A 25,849-nucleotide genomic window follows, 5' to 3' on the forward strand; every position below is an offset into this window, starting at 1 on the left:
GCCACTACCAAAAGTAAAAATGGATATCTTTATATTTTAGCGTTGGTAGATTACAAAACCAGATATCAGAAAGTGGCAGCATTATGAAAGGCAAATTCATTTGAAGCCATTAACTGAGGTTTTCACTCACATGGGTAAACCTTGTAACATTTTAACAGATCAGGATACATGCTTTATTTGAAGAGGTACGAAAGAATTGAAAAATACTTTTGCTTTTAGTAAGTTAAGTACTACCATTTACCATCCACAAACAAATGGGGTAACTTAAAGATCTAGTAATACTGCTATTGTGGGCTGCATCAGGAGTGGGCAGGAGGAGGAGTACAGAAAGTTAATCAAAGACTTTGTTAAATGGTGCGACTCAAACCACTTACACCTTAACACCAGCAAGACCAAGGAGCTGGTGGTGGATTTTAGGAGGCCCAGGCCCCTCATGGACCCTGTGATCATCAGAGGTGACTGTGTGCAGAGGGTGCATACCTATAAATATCTGGGAGTGCAGCTGGATGACAAATTGGACTGGACTGCCAATACTGATGCTCTATGTAAGAAAGCTCAGAGCAGAATATACTTTCTGAGAAGGTTGGCATCCTTCAACATCTGCAGTAAGATGCTGCAGATGTTCTACCAGACGGTTGTGGCGAGTGCCCTCTTTTACGCGGTGGTGTGCTGGGGTGGCAGCATAACGATGAAAGACGCCTCACGCCTGGACAAACTTGTTAAGAAGGCAGGCTCCATTGTAGGATTAAAGTTGGACACTTTAACATCTGTGGCAGAGCGACGGGCACTAAGCAAACTCCTGTCAATCATGAAGAATCCACTGAATCCACTTAACAGTGTCATCTCCAGACAGAGGAGTAGCTTCAGTGACAGACTTTTGTCACTGTCCTGTTCCACTGACAGACTAAAGAGATCGTTCCTCCCCCACACTATGCGACTCTTCAATTCCACCCGGGGGAGTAAATGCGAACATTAATTTTATTTTAATTCTTTTCATTTTTATTACTATTTAATTTAATATTGTTTCTTTGTATCAGTATACTGCTGCTGGATTATGTGAATTTCCCCTTGGGATTAATAAAGTATCTATCTATCTATCTATCTATCTATCTATCTATCTATCTATCTATCTATCTATCTATCTATCTATCTATCTATCTATCTATCTATCTATCTATCTATCTATCTATCTATCTATCTATCTATCTATCTATCTATCTATCTATCTATCTATCTATCTATCTATCTATCTATCTACTTTAAATATATATAGAGGGTGTCCCAAAATTCACGCAAGAAGTAATGTTGATAGAAAACATAGGTTTTGAATTAAAAATTGTAAATTTTTAATTGATTCATAAAGTATATAGTATAGGGTTATGTATGGAATAGCATATTGGGTAAATGGCCTCCACGGCTTTGCTGCACATACGTACTCTTTTGTCGAAATTTTCCATGACCGTTTTGCATATATGTGGCTGAATTATGTTGATACAGCGCTCAATTTCCTCCTTCAAGGCGTGGGTGGTCGTGGGCTTGATGGCATAAACCTTAGACTTCAAAAAACCCCAAAGAAAAAAGTCCAAAGGCATTAAATCGCATGATCTGGGCGACCAATTGTGATCACCAAAACAGGAAATTACACGACCAGGAAAATTGAGAACTGTAGCTGCGAAACCTTCATTATTTTTAAAATATTGCTCAACATTGAAAATGCATTGTGCTTTTGTGTAGCGCTCCATTTTTAATAACCCTGAACTGTGAGCTGTCACACTGTCTTTCTTTTTCGTTGGCAAAACTTCACCGCACAAATAGCGCCAAATTCAAATCTTGCTTGAATTTTGGGACACCCTTTATATATATACTAGCAGAATACCCGCACTTCGCAGTGGAGAAGTAGTGTGTTAAAGAAGTTATGAAAAAAAAAAAGGAAACATTTTAAAAATAACGTAAGATGATTGTTAATGTAATTGTTTTGTCACTGATATGAGTGTTGCTGTCATATATATAGACACAGACACACACACATATACACACACATACATATATACAGTATATATACATATATATGCATATATATACATATATATATACATATACACATATATACATATGCATATATAGCAAAATACCCGCGCTTTGCAGCAGAGAAGTAGTGTGTTAAAGAAGTAATGAAAAAGAAAAGGAAACATTTTAATAATAATGTAACATGATTGACAATGTAATTGTTTTGTCATTGTCATGAGTGTTGCTGGCATATATATATATATATATATATATATATATATATACACACACATTTACACACATATCTACATATATACAGACACACATTTACATACACCTATATCTATCTATCTATCTATATATGCATATCTATATCTATATCTATCTTATATATCCATCTATATGTAAATATCCATCTATCTATATAATCTATATATCTATATCTATCTATCTATATATGTATATCTATATCTCTATATATATATATATACACACACACATACACACATATCTCCTTTGGGGAGCAAGAAGCTGTTGCTGGGGGTGCCAGAATCCATTGAGGAAGAAAAATTTAAAACATTATTTGTACAAAATCTTAATTTATCTATCCATTCCTAAATAATTATATGGGCAGGCTATTTCGTATCAGTGCAATATGCTGCTTGTTAAAACGGATGACTCGTAATCTTATGTGCACTTAGTGCTGCGTGGGTATTATGAACTATCGTATTTGTTCAAGTTCTATTTAAATTTTAAATATAAGTATTTTTTATTTGGTCGACAGAAATATGTTTAGTAGGAATGAAAGTTAAATTTAATCATCATTGCATAAATTTTTCTTCACCATAGAAATTTAAAGACTAAATCCAACTTCCATTCCTACCAAAGATATTTCTGGCGACTAAATAGAACCTACTGTAGTATATCCAAATTTGACCTATTGAGCTGTCACCTGCCTGCCTGCGTCACCCTCGCTTCGCTCTTACTTATTTTCCGTTCATTTAATCTTGGCTAGTCGCGGAAATATTATAACATGGAAGGAGGATTACACCAGTATGGCTTTACCAAAACAATCATTGATGTCGAATAAAGTATCTATGATTTCTAAAGCTTAAATTGGTGATCTGGTTTTCTGCGTTAACCTCATATTTTTCATACTTCTTCCCAAACAGGGTTGCGAGTAAAATGAATCATTAAGCTGATATATATATATTGAATATATTGAAATAGTTTTACTATCAAATAATGCAAACAGTACGCGGCACGTGCTTCGCCCTAATTCTGGGCTCATCAGGCAGTACACACGCACTGCACCTACTCTCGTGAATCGAACCTAAGACGTCAGCGCTAAAGGTGAAGCCTCTCATGTTGCTATGGTGTGTGGGTCGTTTTTTTGACAGTATGTAGATTGGGGTGTATATATATATATATATATATATATATATATATATATATATATATACTGCTCAAAAGAATTAAAGGAACACTTTTAATCAGAGTATAGCATAAAGTCAATGAAACTTATGGGATATTAATCTGGTCAGTTAAGTAGCAGAGGGGTTGTTAATCAGTTTCAGCTGCTGTGGTGTTAATGAAATTAACAACAGATGCACTAGAGGGGCAACAATGAGATGACCCCAAAACAGGAATGGTTTAACAAGTGGAGGCCACTGACATTTTTCCCTCCTCATCTTTTCTGACTGTTTCTTCACTAGTTTTGCATTTGGCTACAGTCAGTGTCACTACTGGTAGCATGAGGCGATACCTGGACCCTACAGAGGTTGCACAGGTAGTCCAACTTCTCCAGGATGGCACATCAATACGTGTCATTGCCAGAAGGTTTGCTGTGTCTCCCTGCACAGTCTCAAGGGCATGGAGGAGATTCTAGGAGACAAGCAGTTACTCTAGGAGAGCTGGAGAGGGCCATAGAAGGTCCATAACCCATCAGCAGGACCAGTATCTGCTCCTTTGGGCAAGGAGGAACAGGATGAGCACTGCCAGAGCCCTACAAAATGACCTCCAGCAGGCCACTGGTGTGAATGTCTCTGACCAAACAACCAGAAAGACTTCATGAGGGTGACCCAAGGGCCCCATGTCCTCTAATGGGCCCTGAGCTCACTGCCCAGCAGCATGCAGCTCGATTGGCATTAGCCATAGAATACCAGAATTGGCAGATGCACCACTGGTGCCCTGTGCTTTTTACAGATGAGAGCAGGTTCACCCTGAGCACGTGACAGAAGTGAAAGGGTCTGGAGAAGCCATGGAGAACATTATGCTGCCTGTAACATCATTCAGCATGAGCAGTTTGGTGGTGGGTTAATGATTGTCTGGGGAGGCATATCCATGGAGGGTCACACAGACCGCTACAGGCTTGACAAAGGCACCTTGGCTGCCATTAGGTATCAGGATGAAATCCTTGGACCCATTATCAGACCCTATGCTGGTACAGTGGCTCCTGGTGCACGACTATTCCTGGCCTCATGTGGTGAGAGTATGCAGGCAGTTCCTGGAGGATGAAGGAATTGATACCATTGACTGGCCACCACACTTTCCTGACCTAAATCCAATAGAACACCTCTGGGACATTATGTTTTGGTCCATCCAATGCCACCAGGTTGCACCTCAGACTGTCCAGGAGCTCAGTGATGCCCTGGTCCAGATCTGGGAGGAGATCCCCACAACACCATCTGTCATCTCATTAGAAGCATGCACCGATGTTGTCAGGCATGTATACAAGAACACAGGGGCCATACAAAGTGCTGGGTACAATTTTGAGTTGCTGCAATTAAATTTTGGCAAAATGGACTAGCCTGCCACATAATTTTTCACTCTGATTTTAGGGCGTATTTGAATTCAGGGCTCTGTAGGTTGATCATTTTCATTTCCATCAAACGATGTGGCATCCTTTCGTTCCTAACACATTACCCAGTCTATATCAGTATAGATATCCAGGAGGATTTCTTTTCCCATTGAGATCTGATGTGTTTTCAAAGTGTTCCTTTGATTTTTTGAGCAGTTTTATATATATATATATATATATATATATATATATATATATATATATATATATATATATATATATATATATATGTATGTATATATAAACAGTTTTCACTACTTAATTATGGATTTTCTGTACTCAAAGGGATTGATAAAGCTTTTGACATCTTTTTGTATCCATCCCACAACTTGTATACTACTTTATCCTTTCCACCCATAGTCAATTGTTTGCTTTCAGATGCACTACCAACTGATTACAGTTCATCACAGGTGGAAGCCAACTACTTGGTTTAAATGGAGAAGGTTATCACTTACACCTGATTGAGTTTATAAGTATTATTTGGGAGGGGAGTAATCCTTTATCAGTCTCAGAGATTCTTGTTTTTTTATTTATTATTATTTTTCTGAACTGTTGCTATTATATCGTTGACTTGGATATTTTAGTTTGGATCGCTTAAATATAGCTGAAAAATAATTTTTGTGTTTTCACTGCAGGCTATATAGTAACAAAATGTGAATATTTTCAAAATGGGTGATTCTTACACCCACTGTATATCACTAACATTGAGTTAACAGTATAATGTCATCAACATCTACTTTTAACAGGTCAAGTGTGTATGCATATACAGTACTGAGGTGCTCCTGCAGCTGCCAAGAGAGCATATCTGACTACCTGTTATCAAACACAGCAGAATACGTTGGCTAAGGCCGGAGTTATACTTCACGCGATGCAACGCATGCTGCAGCGGAAGCTCCTGCTACGCAAGCGTTGTAGTGTTCATACTTGCACGCGTACTTTACGTAAATCTGGAGGAATCCACCAGGTGGCAGTGCGAGATATTATCACGGTGAGAACATGATCGGCTTCTCTGTGTTGTGAATTGCCTAGAACACCTATTAAATTCTGATGACACCTTACTGCAATATCTCTGAAAAGGATGTTTATTGATTAAATCCATCAATCCAGGGATGTGTCCATTCCAGCAAGCATTGGGCACGAGTGAGAAATAGTCCCTTGACAAGGCCTCAGCTCATCGCAAGGTGAATACAAGCACACACATACACTAGCGTCATTTTAGTGGCACCAAATCCTCAAATCTGCATATCTTTGGAAGGAAACTGGAGCACAGTGTGGAATACAAGCAGGAAATACCAGCAACATAACTCCCTGCGAGACAGCAGTGCTATCACGCCACCACTGTGATACCCCCATGTGTGTAATTAACAGTATTCATTATTTAAATGAAATTATATGTAAAATGTAACATACACACTTGAATGCATTTCATCATGAAAGTGATATCAAGTATAAATCTAAAGATTCTAAATGTGCAGAGAGTTGGAATATCATACATTTAATTTGTTCTGTGTGGCGACGTTTACGACGGCACAAAAGATGGTATGTGAGACTTTTAAAATGTATCGTGTCATTACGATCAGGAATATGCGACGCTTGAATATAAAAGCACCACGAATGCATCTGTATGTCGGCATTTTGCTTCACCACTTTAAACCATTCATGAAAAAGCAAAGCGCACACATCGATCCCCTTAAGGATCTCCATAGAGGCTTCCTGTCACATGTAGATAGTAAACAGACTCGGACGTCATGTTCCGACTTTTTGCACACTGCACCCCCCGACTTTTTGCTGGTACTGCAACTCGCACATGCGTCGCGTTAATTTCTGAGGACCTGCTCAGAGGACGCGTGAAATGAACGCTGGGAACGCGTGGCAGCCATGATGCGGGTGCGTACGCGTTCTGAGCGTGAAGTATAAATCGGCCCTTAGGAAATGCAACTTTGAGCATCATTTAAGATCATTTTGAAAATCATAGCATGAAACACTTCCCTGCTTTATTTGGTTTTTATTGTGAGGACCTGGCTGTGCTTTGAACTTTTGACAATAAAAATCTTGTTACTCCGGAGTGAAAGACTTATAAAAAAAAAAAAAAAACACATTTTATTCTATTAAAGGTAAAAGTCATAAGTTATTAATTTCAGAAAATATATAGTGAAAGTCAAAACTGTTTAAGTGCATTCTTACATTTACCAATAAATCTTAAACATCTTTTAAAAATGCTTCTTGACATTAATACAAACAGATTTGTGCACACAAATACTGAAGAATGACAAAGGATGAACCAAAAAACAAAACACACACACAAAAAACAAACTGGGTTTTCTGTACTTTCTAGAACAGAAACACTTCTATTAACTGTAATGATTTTTTTTAGTAAATACCTTCTTGTACCGCAACATCCATAGCACTTGCATTACTGGACTGTAGCAGCTCCTGATATGACTGAGCCGACTGGTCAAAAAGTTGCACAAGAAGAGCACAAGTCTTTTCATACTCGCATCGACCAATTGTGGAAAGTTGATCCAGCTGCTGCTGAACAAGGCCAGTGTCATCCAAGGGATCCTCAAGACCATCACTGCAAGGAATAACATTTAAAAAGCTTGTTACACTTTCTGGCCTATGCAATGTCTAGAAACTCACTGTATACCACTGAGTTTTTGTAAAGAGTGCGGCCCCAGAAATTGTACTAAGTTATATATATATATATATATATATATATATATATATATATATATATATACACAAACCGGATTCCAAAAAGTTGGGACACTATACAAATCGTGAATAAAAACTGAATGCAATGATGTGGAGGTGCCAACTTCTAATATTTTATTCAGAATAGAACATAAATCACAGAACAAAAGTTTAAACTGAGAAAATGTATCATTTTAAGGGAAAAATATGTTGATTCAGAATTTCATGGTGTCAACAAATCCCAAAAAAGTTGGGACAAGGCCATTTTCACCACTGTGTGGCATCTCCCCTTCTTCTTACAACACTCAACAGACGTCTGGGGACCGAGGAGACCAGTTTCTCAAGTTTAGAAATAAGAATGCTGTCCCATTCTTGTCTAATACAGGCCTCTAACTGTTCAGTCGTCTTGGGCCTTCTTTGTCGCACCTTCCTCTTTATGATGCGCCAAATGTTCTCTATAGGTGAAAGATCTGGACTGCAGACTGGCCATTTCAGTACCTGGATCCTTCTCCTACGAGCCACGAATCATGACTCGTCTGACCACAGAACAGTCTTCCATTTTGCCACACTCCATTTTAAATGATCCCTGGCCCAGTGACAGCGCCTGAGCTTGTGGATCTTGCTTAGAAATGGCTTCTTCTTTGCACTGTAGAGTTTCAGCTGGCAACGGCGGATGGCACGGTGGATTGTGTTCACTGACACTGGTTTCTGGAAGTATTCCTGAGCCCATTCTGTGATTTCCTTTACAGTAGCATTCCTGTTTGTGGTGCAGTGTCGTTTAAGGGCACGGAGATCACAGGCATCCAGTATGGTTTTACGCCTTGACCCTTACGACAGAGATTGTTCCAGATTCTCTGAATCTTCGGATGATGTTATGCACAGTTGATGATGATAGATGCAAAGTCTTCGAAATTTTTCGCTGGGTAACACCTTTCTGATATTGCTCCACTATCTTTCTGTGCAACATTGTGGGAATTGGTGATCCTCTACCCATCTTGGCTTCTGAGAGACACTGCCACTCTGAGAAGCTCTTTTTATACCCAATCATGTTGCCAATTGACCTAATTAGTTTTAATTGGTCTTCAAGCTCTTCGTTATGCTCAAATTTACTTTTTCCAGCCTCTTATTGCTACTTGTCCCAACTTTTTTGGGATTTGTTGACACCGTGAAATTTTGAATCAACATATTTTTCCTTTAAAATGATACATTTACTCGGATTAAACGTTTGATCTGTCATCTACGTTCTATTACAAATAAAATATTGACATTTGCCATCTCCACATCATTGCATTCAGTTTTTATTCACAATTTGTTTAGTGTCCCAACTTTTTTGGAATCCGGTTTGTATACACACACACACAAGTCTCAAGTAAGCTTCAAGACTTGACCTTCAAGTCATGTCTCAAGTGATAAAAACTACATTCAAGCAAGTCAAGCTGAGTGGTTGGATTTATTCAGGCAAGTGAAGGCATAGTTGAGAAGACTTGGATACAAAAGTGTTTACATTTCAGCACTATCTGCAATTAATCTAATTGGTATATGTCAGACATTATCATAACATCCAAACAAGGAGTAGACTTTCTCAGAGAAAAACTATTCTTAATATGAACAGTGACTGGTATATAAAATAATTGTTTCCTTTTGAAGTAATTGGCAAATATACTATTGATTTTCCACAGTTTCCTCACAAGTGCACTATATCTAATACACAAAGAATTTAAAGAAAATAAATTTAGAAAGACTCTCTCAGGTTCGCTTCCCGGGTCCTCCCTGCGTGTAGTTTTCATGTTCTCCCCATGTCTGTGTGGGTTTCCTCCCACAGTCCAAAGACATGCATGTTAGGTGCATTGGCTATTCTAAATTGTCCCTAGTGTGTGCTTGGTGTGTGTGTGTGTGTGTGTGTGTGCGCCCTGCGGTGGGCTGGCACCCTACCCGGGGTTTGTTTCCTGCCTTGTGCCCTGTCTTGGCTGGGATTGGCTTCAGCAGACCCCTGTGACCCTGCAGTTAGGATATAGTGGGTTGGATAATGGATGGATGGATGGAAGACTCTCTTACTTCAGAATATCCATCCATTAATCAATTTACTAAACCCGGGTTATCCTAAGTGGGATTATGGGGATGATGGAGCCTATCTGAACAAGCATAGGATGCAAGGAAAGAACAATCCCTGGACAGGGCACCAGTGCATTACAAGGTAACCACACTCACATACAAATCCACTCTGGGATCAACTAAGCATTATCATACCATCAAACTGCATGTATTTGAACTGTGTGAGGAATCTTGAGCACAAAGAAGAAACCCTTGCAGACATGGGGACAACATTCTAACTCCATGGAGGGAAGACCTGGGATATGAACCCAAGCTTCCTTGTTTCAAGGCAGCTATGTTACCACTGTGTCACCGTGAAGCCTGGCTCAAAATAAAACTTTCATTGTAAAATAATTTCTTTAAATAATTTTGCAAATTGATTAAAAAATATGTTATCAACCCCTATCATTTAAAATGCATTGCATTTACAGAAAATTAAGTTTTATCACTTATATGTGAAGAATGTGGCTGCATTATCACCCCTACATGACTAAACACCTGCTCAGCCAGGTAACTGGATGAAGATACTGCCAGTACTTCACTGTTACTTTGAACAATGAGGGAGAGTCAGTTAGACTGTTCTGACCATCACAGATATAATAAACTTGAGTGCTGCAACTTTCAGCATTTTATTTTTTGGTGTAGCTTTTTACTGCAAGATGCAAAAAGCTCTGATTCACTATTACCGTAGATCCCGGAATATAAGCCTACTCGGTATATTAGCCGACCCCCTTCTCTACCTACTAAATTACATGTATTTGCCGATGACCGGTATTTAAGCCGACCCCCTTCTCCAAGCAAAATTTTCTAAATTTCCTTAAAAGTGTTTCTTCAGGTATATTTATCATGTTTATCGGCGAGAATTTGAGACTGCCGGCACTTTTGATGGAAACCAGGAAGTGATTGCGGAGAAGTTTGGTAAAATGAAACCTTTGTGTTGAAACTATACACGCAAATACGGTACATCGGCGGGTGGATTTCCGAGACTTGTTATAAATTTGATTAACTTAAATACGCAATACAGTGGACCCTTGACTTAAGAACTTAATTCGTTCACAAAGGATAACCCATAATGCGTTGCGAACCTCCCACTGCAACACTTACTTAACCTTTTCATAATAAAAAAGGGTTGTATAATGTGCATAATTTACCAAAACACCAATAATTTTTCTAATGTACTAACCAAAAAGTTATAAAAAGTGCCTAGCCTACCAGAAGTAGGGTAGATTAAGCTAGGAGCATGGCGGCGCGCATGGTCGTAGCGGCTCATGGCTCTCATTTTCAGTACACTTTTTTGTTGTTTTTGTACTTTTTTTTTTTTTTTGCTTGTTTGTGCACGATCGGTTCAGCGAACATCCGCTACACCTGTCAAAACCTTATAGACATGGGTGTCCAGAGCCAGACATCTGTTTCGAGTGTTTTTCATCACATGCGCAACATCCCAGACAACATAGCGAGACCAGCGGGCTCTCCGTTGATTGTTGTCGGGTCTAGGAGACGACGCAGACTGAGGAGGGAAAGAAAGCAGAAGCGAGGTTGCAGATCCGGCGTTATGCTAAGGCAAAAAAACAACCATACAAGCCCTATACAGAACTTTTTTTTTGGAACTTTTTTGCATCTTTTCGCACCATTTATTTATTTACTTGTGTTCTACACATATGTCTGCACTGAAGGAGCTGCTTTTAATCTCATTGTACATGTGTATAGTGACAATAAAAGGCATTCTATTCTATTCTAGAAACAACAATTTCATACTGTACTCACCATATAATTTGACATCTTTGGGCTGCAGGAAGGGAGGAGGAGGAGAATGAAACGGAAGGTGGTTATTGTTTAGAAGGAGCCTCCTTATGAAAATCTTTTCTTTGTAAAATTGTCGAGATGGTGGATTTCGACATGCTGAACATATTAGCGAGATCGGTCACACGAACAGCACTCTCATAGTTCCACACAATTTCCATCTTCGTTTCGATTCCTTAGCAATTATGTGTTTTGCTTGCATGGTCTTAGTGAATTATATATATAGGTAAATCACTGCAATGACCAAAATTACATCCACAAACACATGTATCTGGGCTCCGACTGACGCTTACTAACGCTCTCGGTTGTTTGTTTACAATCGCGCAAGCGGATACACATGACCACATTCAGGTTGTAATGCAAGATGTTGGTCGTAAATCAAAACAAAAATTTTTATTTTAAACTTCCCAATAATTTGTTATAAATTTTATTAATAAAATCAACAACTAAAACACTTTTTTGAATAAAATCTTTAATTTAATTTATAGTACCGGCATGCAAAGTTACTTCTTCATCTGAAAGATGGTGCTGTGGTTTCATCATTAATTACTTCCGTATTCATCAGCAAAACCGGCATTGTGCTGGAAATCTTGAATCTGAAACAATACTCGCTGTATAAGCTGACCCCCAAACTCCAAGCCAAAAATCTAGGACGAAATTCTCGTCTTATATTCCGGAATCTACAGTACTCGCACTTGGGTCCTGTTCTTCAATTAAACAGGATCATCTCTAGTAAAAACAGGTATATAATACTGAAAGTAGTTATAAAAGATAAATATGTTACATAAAACAATATGTAAAAACTGACAAAAAACCATGGTAAAATAACCAGATTTTAAAAGTACTCGATCAAATTATGCAGTAAAGATGTAGATGAGGTTTGCTGGTAATTACGCATTTTCTTTCCATTAATGACAGCCACACACAGAGGGCTTGCACATAGACAAATAATAAGCAAGTTTGTTCAAGTTCATAGTAACAGAAGAATCACTGTGGTATAATTGTATAATATTCTGAAATAATACAGTTCTGAAATTCTGATCTGTTCAGGAGAACATGGATTAGGGTTGGAGAGAAGCAGCACAAACCAGGGCTGACATAATTTACATGAAGCCAAGGAGAGGGAAAGTTGTTTTGTGAGTGAAGTGGCACATTAGTTGAAACAATGATACATCAATCACAGTATTTGGGGCCATCTCTCTAGGAAGTGTCCTTGTCTATATAAATCTTTACATGATTAAAGTTTAAAGATGATGTTGTCATTGCGTCAGCGATTTTTGACCCTCTGATCTTGCAGATGACATAGCCATTACATTCTTTGCTGTGTACTCTGCAGTAAATTTAAAATACTCAAAAACAATCCCAGTTCTGATGACTTATGTAGGTATGGTAGGCTTAGAGTAAATCAATGGAATGTAAATTAAAGGATGTATTATAAAAATAATAATTGTGGTGCTATAATATGAGACTTTGTAAGTCATTTATTTTATGTCTGAGTCAAGTCACAAGTCATCAATTTGCAAGTCACTGTCGAGTCATTTTTTCAATACTGTCAAGCAAGTCACTAAAATGAAGACGCGTCCAGTAATGTGACTCGAGTCACTTTGGCACTGTCCACACAAAAGTCTGAATTAAGCGTTTTTCTGCCATCTGTAGTGTTAGGTGAGCGCGGATTGAACGCCCAGGCATTTATCGGCTCATTGTAGTGAAAAAGATGCGCATTCAGATGGTATCAAAAAAATGTCACATGCAGCTTTTTCTTGTTGTCAATTTCTGCCAAAATCCAGATAAGCGCAAAGAAAACATCTGTATTGTGTTTACAAGTACTGTTGGTGACAAGTAACTCGAAATTGACATCCGACAGTATATGAAAAACTTAAGCGGAAATCGTCTTTCTTCCTAGATTACACACGTTATGTTGTCAGAGGGTAAACCCAGTCGCATTAGCGATGTTTCCCTGCCTATTTTGCTGTATCAGGAGGATTTTTAACACAAGGAGGTCAATGTTCAGTCTAATAAAGCCAACTGATCAATATTTAGCGGATCCAATCAAGGATGAACCTAAAATCCCAAAGGGTTAAAAACACTCTGGACTACCTGATAACTACCCCACCGCCCCCCCCCGCCAGGTAAACACACAAAACTACAATCTGGGCTGCAGGCTGACATTTACCAAAGGCAAATGAACGTGAATGTATCGTCATACTGAAGTCAATTAAGGGCCACTACAAAACACAACTTAAATGCCTAGGCTGCTCAGAGCATGTTCATTTAAGCAAGATTTGAATGCCTCCTATGTGGAAAGGGCCTTACATCTGCAGCCGCTGTCACTGACAATGTTATATCTATAGCTATATATCTATATCTATATAGAACTAAAATTGTTCCAATATTACATCTTTCTTAACAATGACAGAAAACAGAATGAAATAACAATGTATATAAAAACTGTACAGAGGAAAAAGCTTGGGGAGAAACAAGTACCTATATATTCCTATCTTTTCATTTCTTCAATTTTCCTACAGTCATGGCCGAAATTATCGGCACCCCTAGAATTTTCCCAGAAAATGCACCATTTCTCCCAGAAAATTGTTGCAATTACAAATGTTTTGGTATACACATATTTATTTCCTTTATGTGCATTGGAACAACACAAAAAAAACAGAGGGAAAAAAGCCAAATCTGACATTTCACATAAAACTCAAAAACCGGGCTGGACAAAATTATTGGCACCCTCAACTTAATATTTGGTTGCATGCCCTTTGGAAAAAATAACTGAAATCAAGCGCTTCCCATAGCCATCAACAAGATTTTTACACCTCTCATCTGGAGTTTCCGACCACTCTTCTTTTGCAAACTGCTCAATGTCTCTCAGATTTGAAGGCCGCCTTCTCCCAACAGCAATTTTGAGATCTCTCCATAAGTGTTTAATCGGATTTAGATCCGGACTCATTGCTGGCCACTTCAGAACTCTGCAAAGCTTTGTCTTCAACCATTTCTGGGTGCTTTTAGAGGTATGTTTGGGGTCATTGTCCTGCTGGAACACCCATGACCTCTGATGCAGACCCAGCTTTCTGACACTGGGCTATACATTGCGCCCCAATATCTTTTGGTAGTCTTCAGATTTCATGATGTCTTGCACACAGTCAAGGCATCCAGTGCCAGAGGCAGCAAAACATCCCCAAAACATCTTAGAACCTCCACCATGTTTGACTGTAGGTACTGTGTTCTTTTCTTCGTAGGCCTCATTCCATTTTCTGTAAACAGTAGAATGATGAGCTTTAAAAAAAAGCTCTACCTTGGTCTTATCTGTCCACAAGATGTTCACCCAGAAGGATTTTGGCTTCCACATTTTGGCAAACTCCAGTCTGGCTTTTTTATGTTTCTGTGTCAGCAGTGGGGTCCTCCTGGCTCTCCTGCCATAGCGTTTCATTTCGTTCAGATGTCGACGGATAGTTTGAGCTGACACTGTTGCACCCTGACTCTGTAGAACAGCTTGAATATGTTTTGAAGTTGATTGGGGCGGTTTATCCACCATTTGGACTATCCTTCGTTGCAGTCTTTTATCAATTTTTCTCTTCCATCCACATCCAGGGAGATTAGCTATAGTGCCACGTGTTGTGAACTTCTTGATTATGTTGCGCACAGTGGACAAAGGAACATGAAGATCTCTGGAGATGGACTTGAAGCCTTGAGATTGTTGATGTTTTTCCACAATTTTTGTTCTCAAGTCCTCAGACAATTCTCTGCTCTTCTTTCTGTTCTCCATGCTTAGTGTGGCACACTCAGACACACAACAGAAAGGTTGAGTCAACTTTTCTCCATTTTAACTGGCTTCAGGTGTGATTGCTATATTGCCAACACCTGTTTCTTGCCACAGGGGAGTTCAAACAAGCATCACATGCTTGAAATAAAATGATTTATCCACAATTTTGAAAAGGTGCCAATAATTTTGTCTGGCCCATTTTTGGAGTCCTGTGTGACATGATGTCAGATTTGGCTTTTTTCTCTGTTTTTTTGTGTTGTTCCAATGCACATAAAGGAAATAAACATGTGTATATCATGTGTTGTGATTGCAACAATTCTCTGGGAGAAATGGTGCATTTTCTGGGATAATTCCACGGGTGCAGATAATTTTGGCCATGACTGTAACTGTATTTTAGGGTTGTAGTGAGCCACAGATGATCCTGCCATCACTGAACTGAAAATCAAGAACGAACTTGATGGAATACCACTACATTGCATGTCATTGTCATATACATCAGGCCCCTTACAACATGCAAATTAAACTAACGTGTATCTTTCTGATATGGGAGAAAAACACTTACCGCAATATGATGTGGACAGATTCTAGTCGAGATGTAATATAAGCCTTTGTGACTTCTGGTGTGTAGGTCTCAAGCATGTGGGGTTCTGTGGCTTTAACATAGGGCACAGAAGCTGCCAATCGTTGCCAAAGACTTAACAGGTAGTGTACACTATTTGGAGCAAACTCCCAGTGCTGTGGAGAAGTAAACATAGAATTAACAAAATGTCTAAATATGAATGAATAATTGCAAAAAAAAAAAAAAGTTGATCTATTTAAATTTCTGTTGTATAAAAACAAAACACTAAGTTTCTAACCTATTTAATGACATTCAGAGTTCAGAGATAGGGAGAGCCATTCCTTTCTTCACAATCAAGGAATATATATTAATTAGCCACATGAAATTGTTTTCTAAAGTGAAACACTTTTATATATTAAAAAAAGCTTTTCTAAGGGTTAAATGGTGTAAATAGAGTCTTAACATGAAAACAAAAACCTTAACACTTATGTCCACTTTCAAGCAGCAAGGGTTTTGAATTAAAACAAAAAATATGCCTTCTGTGTTCAAATGCATTTTTATAACCATAAATGGAAACTAGAAGTAATATATTTTTTCACAAATTCTAAGTACTGATTTTCTTAAAGTAAGGATACATTTCCAGCTTGCTTTTCTACTCTCAGCATTTGTCATGAGTGGTGTTTTATATTAATTTTCCAAGCCATTGCTTCAGCCTGCAAATTTTTCTTCTTTTATGCCAATGGTTGTTTCATCAACGATAATGTACTACCATACCTTTTAACAAACTACTCTGCACATAAGTGTGCAGACTGTCCAATATAGATGTATACCAAAATCATTTTTTTTCCTGCGCATTGTGCAATCAAATCAAAAATTTTATATACAATTCCGGCATGCATCTTGAATTACATACAGACACAGTGGTTTAATGGAAGACTCATACTCATTTTTACACCCTAAATGGTGCCTTTGCACCAGTCCTTCCAGCTTCACCATGGTACATTCTCGGATAGGTTTCAGTATCATACCAAGAAAAACAGCTATATATTTTTGCAATTGCATGTGTTCATTTCTGCTGTGTCTGTGGCAGTGCCACCTGCCAGCACTGTACTTTTCACCGGCAGCTTGCTCAAGTCACTGTGTTCCATATCTTCTCCACATGGAACTGGTGCAGGCAATGCACTAATTATGCTCCACGTAAATGGAAAAAATAGTATAATGCCATTCTCAGTGATTTTTTGTATATATTTTACCCATCTGAAATAATGAATCATGGAACGATTGGGATGGGTTGTGTACTTTTTGTATACTACATTTTGTGTTATTATATTTTACATAGCCTGCAGGGAGAGATTCATGCTGATGGGAAGTGGCAGCCTGGAGGTTATTGGTGATGCACGCATATAAGAGTTTGGAAAAGTGGGAGAGAAAATTATTGAGGACAGCTTGTTAGTAGGCCACTATTCAACCCCATAATATAATAAGTTAGTTCAAAGTTGTTGTTCATAATATGAAGTTCTTCACCAATTTCTGTTTATCCACAATCTCCCTTCTCTTGTAGTAGATGCTTTCCGTAGCAAAACAGTCTTTCACATTGGTCTATGATCTTCTTCATCACAAATAGAGAAAGATTGTCAATGATTATAAGTGTGACATTGTTTCAGTGACTATTGTCTACGCATCTGTAGAACCTGGACAGCAACACCAGCAGAAGATGGTTTTTGCAAGGTGAAACCATGGGGATGAAATGCTTAAGTGGAGGGAGAAAAGCAGTAACATGAAGCACCCAGAAAGTATTCTCTTAAAATCTCTAAACCTTATAACATTTTTTCTTCCCATAGAAGTCAACATGGACACACTGGTTTATAATTGGTGTGCAATCTCAAGATGCAACAATACTCAGTAAGGTCACGGCTTCTGTATTTGATAGGATTTTAAGAACTTTGCTTTTAATGCCCAATGTACCCAATTTTAGACAGCAAAAACAGACATGATATTTTTGAAAATCTATAAGAAATTCTTGACATTAGAATTCAATTTAATTTGGCAAATTAATATGTACCATGAATCTGAAAATACAACACTGAGTTGAAAAATACTGAACTTGTCCTTTAACCATGATGAAGTTATCCCAGTGCTCATCACCGAGAGGAGTATGAAACTTCAAATTGGTAAAGTTCACATCAGAAAAGGGAGATTTGTAGACATTTGTCAAGCCAAATAATGCAGCCACAATTTACAGTGCCCATTTTGTCTTGACATTTTTAACAGCACCAATCTTACCCTTCCCTTTGCAAACTGCAATTTCACTGCTCAAATTCTTTGCTATATTTTTTTAGAAATGCTTGGTCCAGTAGATCACTCAGTGTCAGTTAGCAATGTGGTATGCTCATGTTATGCTTTCAAACCCTCAACAAATTACGCAGAGTTGCATTTTTTTCCTGCTAAGACATCCAATTTGTGAATGCAGCAAAATGTTATAGATACATTCTAAAGACACTTCATTCAAAAACACCTTGAAATCTGATACTCTTTGACATTTGCCATAATGGAATTTAAGATGTCACGTGTCGGACACAGGGGTCTGAGGTGTATCTTAACATTCTCTAAAACATTACGAGATACTGAGAAGGAGAACAATACAACACCAGAGCTAACAGTCTTTCCTTTTTCACCCTTAGAATGGAGACATAAAATTGGGATGAACTGTGATGTCACTTCGGTTGTTAGCCCCACTCCTTCCATTCCTGTTGCTATTCAAATTCTATGGAGGCTGGTTGTCAGCATTAATTTATAAACCAGCATTCAAATGTGATGCTTCAGAGCCCTTGGAGGCATATTTTTACCTTTGTGCTGACATTAAACAGGGGTTCCTTCCCCATTATATGTATCTCTGGTTCATATTTCCATACATGACATGATCTAATCTCATGACTTTGGCTCAGAAGGCCTGCTGTTGGATAATAGAGTTCAACAAAAAAGAAAAAGCAGGGACTAGAACTGACAAATTTTCCTCAAAAGAAATGCTTTCTAGATCCAGACACTGAAAACATGTGTAACGCCAGTAAACACTGGCGTGTTTGTGTGTCACTGCTTGTCAGAATTTTAATTTTTTTGGGAACTTTTTGACACTTAGAACTTTCAGAACTTTTTGGAGATCTGTCTGTTATTGCTCTGTCATCTTCGTAAAGATCTAGAGCTATCACTAAGTCTTGATACCTCGGTCTGAATAGACATTCAGTGAGTAAGTTTCCACTATCTTTTGGTTTTTGTTCGGTTGTCTTTTCTTTCTGGTTGGTGGCTAGCTGGATGGCTAACATGTTTAACACTAGAATCCCTGAAGCCTATGAAAAAAGTAGTAATGCCAGGCCATCTCTTCATCAAGCGTCTTTGTTTTGAAAATGTGTCAATCAGCACAAGCAGACTGCTATCCCATCCCCTACCCACTCAGCTTAAGTCAGTCTCAAAATTTTCCCAGCTCAAGTCTGGTTTTCTGGGTGTGAGGTGGCCTGAATTGAATACGTTAATAATATATCAGTATTTGGAATACATACAGTGGTGCTTGAAAGTTTGTGAACCCTTTAGAATTTTCTATATTTCTGCATAAATATGACCAAAAAGTCAAGTCCTAAAAGTAGATAAAGAAAAACCAGTTAAACAAATGAGACAAAAATATTATACTTGGTCATTTATTTATTAAGGAAAATGATTGAATATTACATATTTGTGAGTGGCAAAAGTATGTGAACCTTTGCTTTCAGTATCTGGTGTGACACCACTTTGCAGTAATAACTGCAACTAAACGTTTCCGGAAACTTTTGATCACTCCTGCACACCGGCTTGGAGGAATTTTAGCCCATTCCTCCGTACAGAACAGCTTCAACTATGGGATGTTGGTGGGTTTCCTCACATTAACTGCTCGCTTCAGGTCCTTCCACAACATTTCAATTGGATTAAGGTCAGGACTTGGCTATTCCAAAACATTAACTTTATTCTTCTTTAACCATTCTTTGGTAGAATGACTTGTGTGCTTAGGGTCGTTGTCTAGCTTCATGACCCACCTTCTCCTGAGATTCAGTTCATGGACAGATGTCCTGACATTTTCCTTTAGAATTCTCTGATATAATTCAGAATCCATTGTTCCATCAATGAAGGCAAGCCGTCTTGGCCCAGATGCAGCAAAACAGGCCCAAACCATGATACTACCACCACCATGTTTCACAGATGGGATAAGGTTCTTATGCTGGAATGCAGCATTTTCCTTTCTCCAAACATAACGCTTTTCATTTAAACCAAAAAGTTCTATTTTGGTCTCATCCGTCCAAAAACATTCTTCCAATAGCCTTCTGGCTTGTACACGTGATCTTTAGCAAACTGCAGACGAGCAGCAATGTTTTTTGGAAGAGCAGTGGCTTTCTCCTTACAACCCTGCCATGCACACCATTGTTGTTCAGTGTTCTCCTGATGGTGGACTCATGAACATGAACATTAGCCAATGTGAGAGAGGCCTTCAGTTGCTTAGAACTTACCCTGTGGTCCTTTGTGACCTCGCCGACAATTACACGCCTTGCCTTGATCTTTGTTGGTCGACCACTCCTGGGGAGGATAACAATGGTCTTGAATTTCCTCCATTTGTACACAATCTGTCTGACTGTGGATTGGTGGAGTTCAAACTCTTTAGAGATGGTTTTGTAACCTTTTCCAGCCTGATGAGCACCAACAACTCTTTTTCTGAGGTCCTCAGAAATCTCTTTTGTTCGTGCCATGATACACTTCCACAAACATGTGTTGTGAAGAGCAGACTTTGAAAGGACCCTGTTCTTTAAATAACACAGGGTGCCCACTCACACCTGATTGTCATCCCATTGACTGAAAACACCTGACTCTAATTTCACCTTCAAACTAACTGCTAGAAGTTCACATACTTTTGCCACTCACAAATATGTAATATTTGATCATTTTCCTCAATAAATAAATGACCAAGTATAATATTTTTGTCTCATTTGTTTAACTGGTTTCCCTTTATCTAGTTTTAGGACTTGAGTGAAAATCTGATGACGATTTAGGTCATATTTATGCAGAAATACAGAAAATTCTAAAGGGTTCACAAACTTTCAAGCACAACTGTACATTTCATGTGTGTTCCATATCTATAACAATCTCGGTAAATGTAGGATGACAGGAAATGCAAAGCAAGAAATGTTTTAACACAAGTAAAAAATAAACATTTTTTCATGTTCTACTAATAATTGGCAAAATGCTGACATAAAGTGTATATAAATTCAATGTCAACTTTATTTATATAGCAAATTTAACACAACATAGGAATGCTGTGGCCAAAGTGCTTTACAATAAAAGAAGGAAAAACATACAACTAACATCAAAAAACATAAATAGAAATAAAATAAATGAACATAAATAAAATAAATAATAAATAGGAATCACAATGAGGAAACCATCAGTATTACTGAAGGTCACAGAATGCAAGTGAATAGAAATGAGTCTTTAATCTTGCTTTGAACAGTTTAATTGTAGATGACTCCTTTATGTACTGAGGTAAAGAGTTCCACAGGCGAGGAGCAGCAGCTGCAAACGCTCCTGTCCCCCTTAGTTTTACACTTGGTACGAGGGACAACAAGAGACAACTGACCAGAAGATCTAAGCACTCTGGATGGCTGGTGTAAAACACACAATTCGGATAAATAGGCAGGAGCAAGCCCATGTAAAGATTTAAAAACTAGTAACAAGATTTTAAAATCAATTCGAAAACTGACAGGCAGCCTGTGTAAAGAAGCTAATATTGGAGAAACAGAGTCATACTTTCTTGCCCCAATCAAAAAGCGAGCGGCAGCATTCTGGACCAACTGTAACCGGTGTATCAGGGATTTGCTAATCTCAGAATACAGTGAGTTTCAATAATCAAGGCAAGAAAAGATAAAAGCATGAGTAGCTTTCTCAAGATCTTTAGAAGATAAAAAAGGCTTGATCTTACCTAATAGACAAAGCTGGAAAAAGCAACTCTTGACTACAGAATTAACTTGTTTCTCAAAAGAGAGGTTACCGTCAAAGATAACACCTAGACTGTGGACTTGAGGTTTGCAAAAGACAGAGAAAAAGCCGAGAAGTCCAAGACCAATTTAGGCTTTAGCTGATGGACCCACTATAAGCACCTCTGTTTAATTTTGATTCAGATCAAGAAAATTATTAGCCATCCAGGATCTTAGTTCAGAAAAACAGTTGTGCAGTTGATTTATTGCAGAGCTGCAGACGGGAATATAAACCTGTGTATCATCAGCATAGCAGTGAAAAAAAATGTTAAATTTCCTAAAAATAGCTCCAATAGGGTGAAGGTATATAGAGAATACAATAGGACCCAAAATGGATCCCTGAGGAACCCCACATTTAAGAGGAGCAATAGATGAAAAAGCGGAATTTAAAGTCACTGAAAAGAGTCTACCAGTTAAATATGACCTGAACCAGTTAAGAGCAGCCCCTTTAAGCCCAACAAGATGGTCAAGCCACAATAGCAATATCTCATGGTCAATAGTGTCAAAGGCAGCAGTCAGGTCCAGGAGGACAAAGATTGCAGTGCAGCCTGAGTCAGCAATAATAGAGATGTCACTGAATACTTTTAAGGGGGGCTGTCTCAACACCATGATAATGCCTAAAGCCAGACTGGTAGATCTCAAATAAATTACTGGAGTTAAGGTGATCAACCAATTGATTATAAATAATTCTTTCTAATATTTTAGCCAGAAAAGGCAATTGGGAAATCGGGCGAAAACTGGCTAAAACTCCAGGATCTAATTCTGCCTTTTTTAGACCAGGACGCACTGCAGCATGTTTAAAAAATGAGGGCACAACCCCTGCACTAATAGAATCATTGATAATGGCTAGTAAAGATGGCCCAAAACATCAAAGGCTTCCACTAAGAGGTGTGGTGGTACTATATCGAGAGGACTGGGAGCTGGTTTAAGAGTGACAATAGTTCTTTTTAAATGTGAAAGTGAGACAGGATCAAAAAATTCAAATACAATACCATGATTAACAGTAGGAAGTTCATAGTCAGTTGAAATAATAACACCGCAAATTTGATCAATTTTACTGACAAAGAATGAACGAAATTGCTGACATGAAAGAACAGTGCTATATAATCACATCACAGAATGAGGGTGAATGGCTGCATTAATTGAATTAAATAAGACCCTAGGATTCTTAGAATGATGAGAAACTAAATCAGCGAAGAAATCATGTATAGCTTTCTTAACTGCAACCTGGAATTGAGTAGAGAAGTCCTAAAAATCTGCTTAGAAACAATCAGACCATCTTTTTTCAAATGTTATTCCGCAGTTCGACAGGCGCGGTTCAGTGATCTCGTAATTTCATTTAGCCAGGGAGCAGGTCTTCCCTTATTACAGCGTATCTTGAGCGAAGCAATTGAGTCTAATATGGTTTTACAAGAAGAATTAAATTCTAAGACAGAATCATCGATATAATCATATTGGACATGCACATCAAGACTAGAGAATATGGTTTTAAAATCGGATATAATAGAAGAATTTAAAAAGCGAGAGCAGCGTGGGGGAAAGCTAGTAGTTGGGACATCAACAGTAATATTCAAGTCCATCATTATAGAAAAGTGATCAGTAAAAGAAACATTACATAAATCAATATTATTAAATTAAATATCACGTGTAAGAACGAGATCAAGGGTGTGACCGAGAGAGGGAGTTGGCTTATTAATATGCTGGATAAAATCAAATGATTCCAATAGTGATAAAAAGTCATTAACCAAAGGTTTCGATTGACAAAAAACGTGAATGTTAAAATCACCAACAATAAATACTGTGTCATGGGAGAGGGTGATATCAGCCAGGAGATCAGAGAATTCAGAAATGAATATATCATTAATTACAGGAGGTCTATAAACCACAGCAAACAACAAAGAAGAGGAGCTGCACACTTCGAAAAGTTGCAGTTTGAAGCTACTAAACGAACCCTTTGTAAGGCTCTGACACAAGAACATACTTTTAAAAACAGTGGCAATGCCCTCACCCCGACAAGTCAGACGAGGAGAGTTTAAAAATGAATAACCTGATGGTACCTGTGGTGTTGTGGGTCCACAGCTCGTTTAGCAAAGGCCATTTTTTTAAATCACCGCTCTCGCAGCGGCTTAGCGAGGGGGCGTTGGGCCATAGCAAGCCACAGGGCGATCTGCGGTGTGTGCGTTTCTCACTGAGTGCACAGGTGAGGGACTGCCTACATCCGTGATTGTTCCCGTGGCTAATGTGCTGCAGCTGCTATGGCCCCTCGCATTATAAAAGAAGCACGAGTTGTTTGGGAGGAGAAGAAAAAAAAGAAAAAGAAAGACGGAGGTTGCAGAGAAGAAGGCAGGAAGCAGGAGTGAGAAAGTCGGTTGAGAGAAAGAAGGAGAGCGAGCAAGCGTAGGCTCACTCTGTATACGAGCAGCTGGGAGAGGCGAGCCCAAGTGAGGTGTTTGGCTGGCACCTGAGGGCCGAGGGTAGTGGTCGCTCCTGCTGAGCGATTGTTTGGAGCAGGAGTGACCGAGAGAAGGTTGGCTCGCCGCAGCAAAGACAGGCAGCGGGAGTCAGAAATTGGGAAGAGAAGCCCCAGTGTGACCGTCCTGGTTTCTGGGGAGCCCAAGTCTCGGTCTAGGTGAGCTGAACCGGAGCCAGGAATCGGAAGGCCACCAGATCAGTTGAGCAGGAGAAGGTCAGCTGCAGGTATGGCGACTCTCCTGTTGCAGAGCCCAATGGAAGAAGCAGGGGAGCCGCCAGGTAAAAAGACACCAGACTTTGTGTTTGTAAAGGATTGCTTCCAGCGTTGTTTTAACCTCGTTTTAAAGGATTGTTTTATGTATTTATTGATTTTACCTCCACGTTCTTTTTATGGATTATTTATTGAACTTTATGAAAGCAGTGCACTTTATTTTGAACACCTATTTTGTTTGGATTTCATTTTAATAAAAGCACTTTTTCACTTTTTACCATCCCCTTGCTCAAATGTCTCATTGTTTAGCTCATCTCAGTGACATTATCGACGGTGTTGTGTTCAAGGGCTCCCAAGCAGCGATGGAAGGATGGAGCCGAACCCGCATCGTCACAGTACCAAGTCAGTAAAACATGAAGAGTCATCATTTACAATCCAGGACTCAGTGATGAAAATGAAATCCAGACTACTTGAGGTAATAAAGTCTTGCAGAATAAAAGTTTTATTAGACACTGATCTCACGTTCAAGAGAGCAACCTTGATGGAAGTGGAAGAGTTTGCTGCGGGATGACCATGGGTGAGCGTGCGAAGATTAGTAGCGTTTACTCCCAAGAGAGCACACCGAGGAACAGTGATGCTGCCTTGAAATGGAGAAATTAAATCCGGTGTCCAGCGCCCATGAATCAGGGATGGAGTCCTGTGCAGGAGAAGATGGATCATAGGCAAATCGTAGGCATCGCAAAACCAAGCTCTGGGACTTAATTTGCGTTGTTTAACAGCAATGCCGGCTCTTTTTCCACGTCGGTGGCGGGTGCGTTTGCGTCTCAGAGAGGCATTCAGCTCACCGCCCATCAATTCCCCTCAACCACAGCACTGCTAAAATCCTATAAATGCAGAAAGAGCACTACAGTTTAGTAATATCTTCACAGTCACTCACTTATCTTCGGTGACAAAGCCCTCTCTGGTTGCTCTAATATTCATGGTCTGGTCTAAATTTTACTTGCAAAGATACACTGGATCTGGTTGCACCCTTAACGTTAAGGATAGCCAAGGATAAAGCCAGTGTTCAGCCCTCGCACATGCAGGCTGAGCACAGTTGGAAAAATGCTAAACTTCAGGTTACACATTTTCATACAAACAGAAGCTCAAAGTGCTTTACCTAATAAAGAATAGAAAAATAAAAGACACAATAAGAAAACAAAATAAATCAACATTAATTAACATCGAATAAGAGGCAATAATAATAGCCAGGGGGGACAGAACAAACAAAAAAAATCCAGACGGCTGGATGAAAAAATAAAATCTGCAGGGATTCCAGACCATGAGACCGCCCAGTCCCCAC

General features: G+C 38.8%; 1 protein-coding gene across 2 annotated transcripts in view; it reads right to left on the bottom strand.

The window, feature by feature from the left end:
* Window positions 1-25,849, bottom strand: part of xpo7 (exportin 7) — a 289,702-nt gene that overhangs the window by 50,532 nt on the left and 213,321 nt on the right. For both annotated transcript variants that reach the window (XM_039769573.1, XM_039769572.1), the window contains exons 11-12: window positions 15,781-15,953; window positions 7,249-7,442 (exon numbers count right to left, since the gene is read on the bottom strand). In XM_039769573.1, coding sequence (XP_039625507.1) covers window positions 7,249-7,442; window positions 15,781-15,953 — 367 coding nt within the window. The remainder of the gene's footprint in view (window positions 1-7,248; window positions 7,443-15,780; window positions 15,954-25,849) is intronic.

The sequence above is a fragment of the Polypterus senegalus genome, chromosome 11 (genome assembly GCF_016835505.1).
Source record: "Polypterus senegalus isolate Bchr_013 chromosome 11, ASM1683550v1, whole genome shotgun sequence".
NCBI classification, from domain to species: Eukaryota; Metazoa; Chordata; class Cladistia; order Polypteriformes; family Polypteridae; genus Polypterus; species Polypterus senegalus.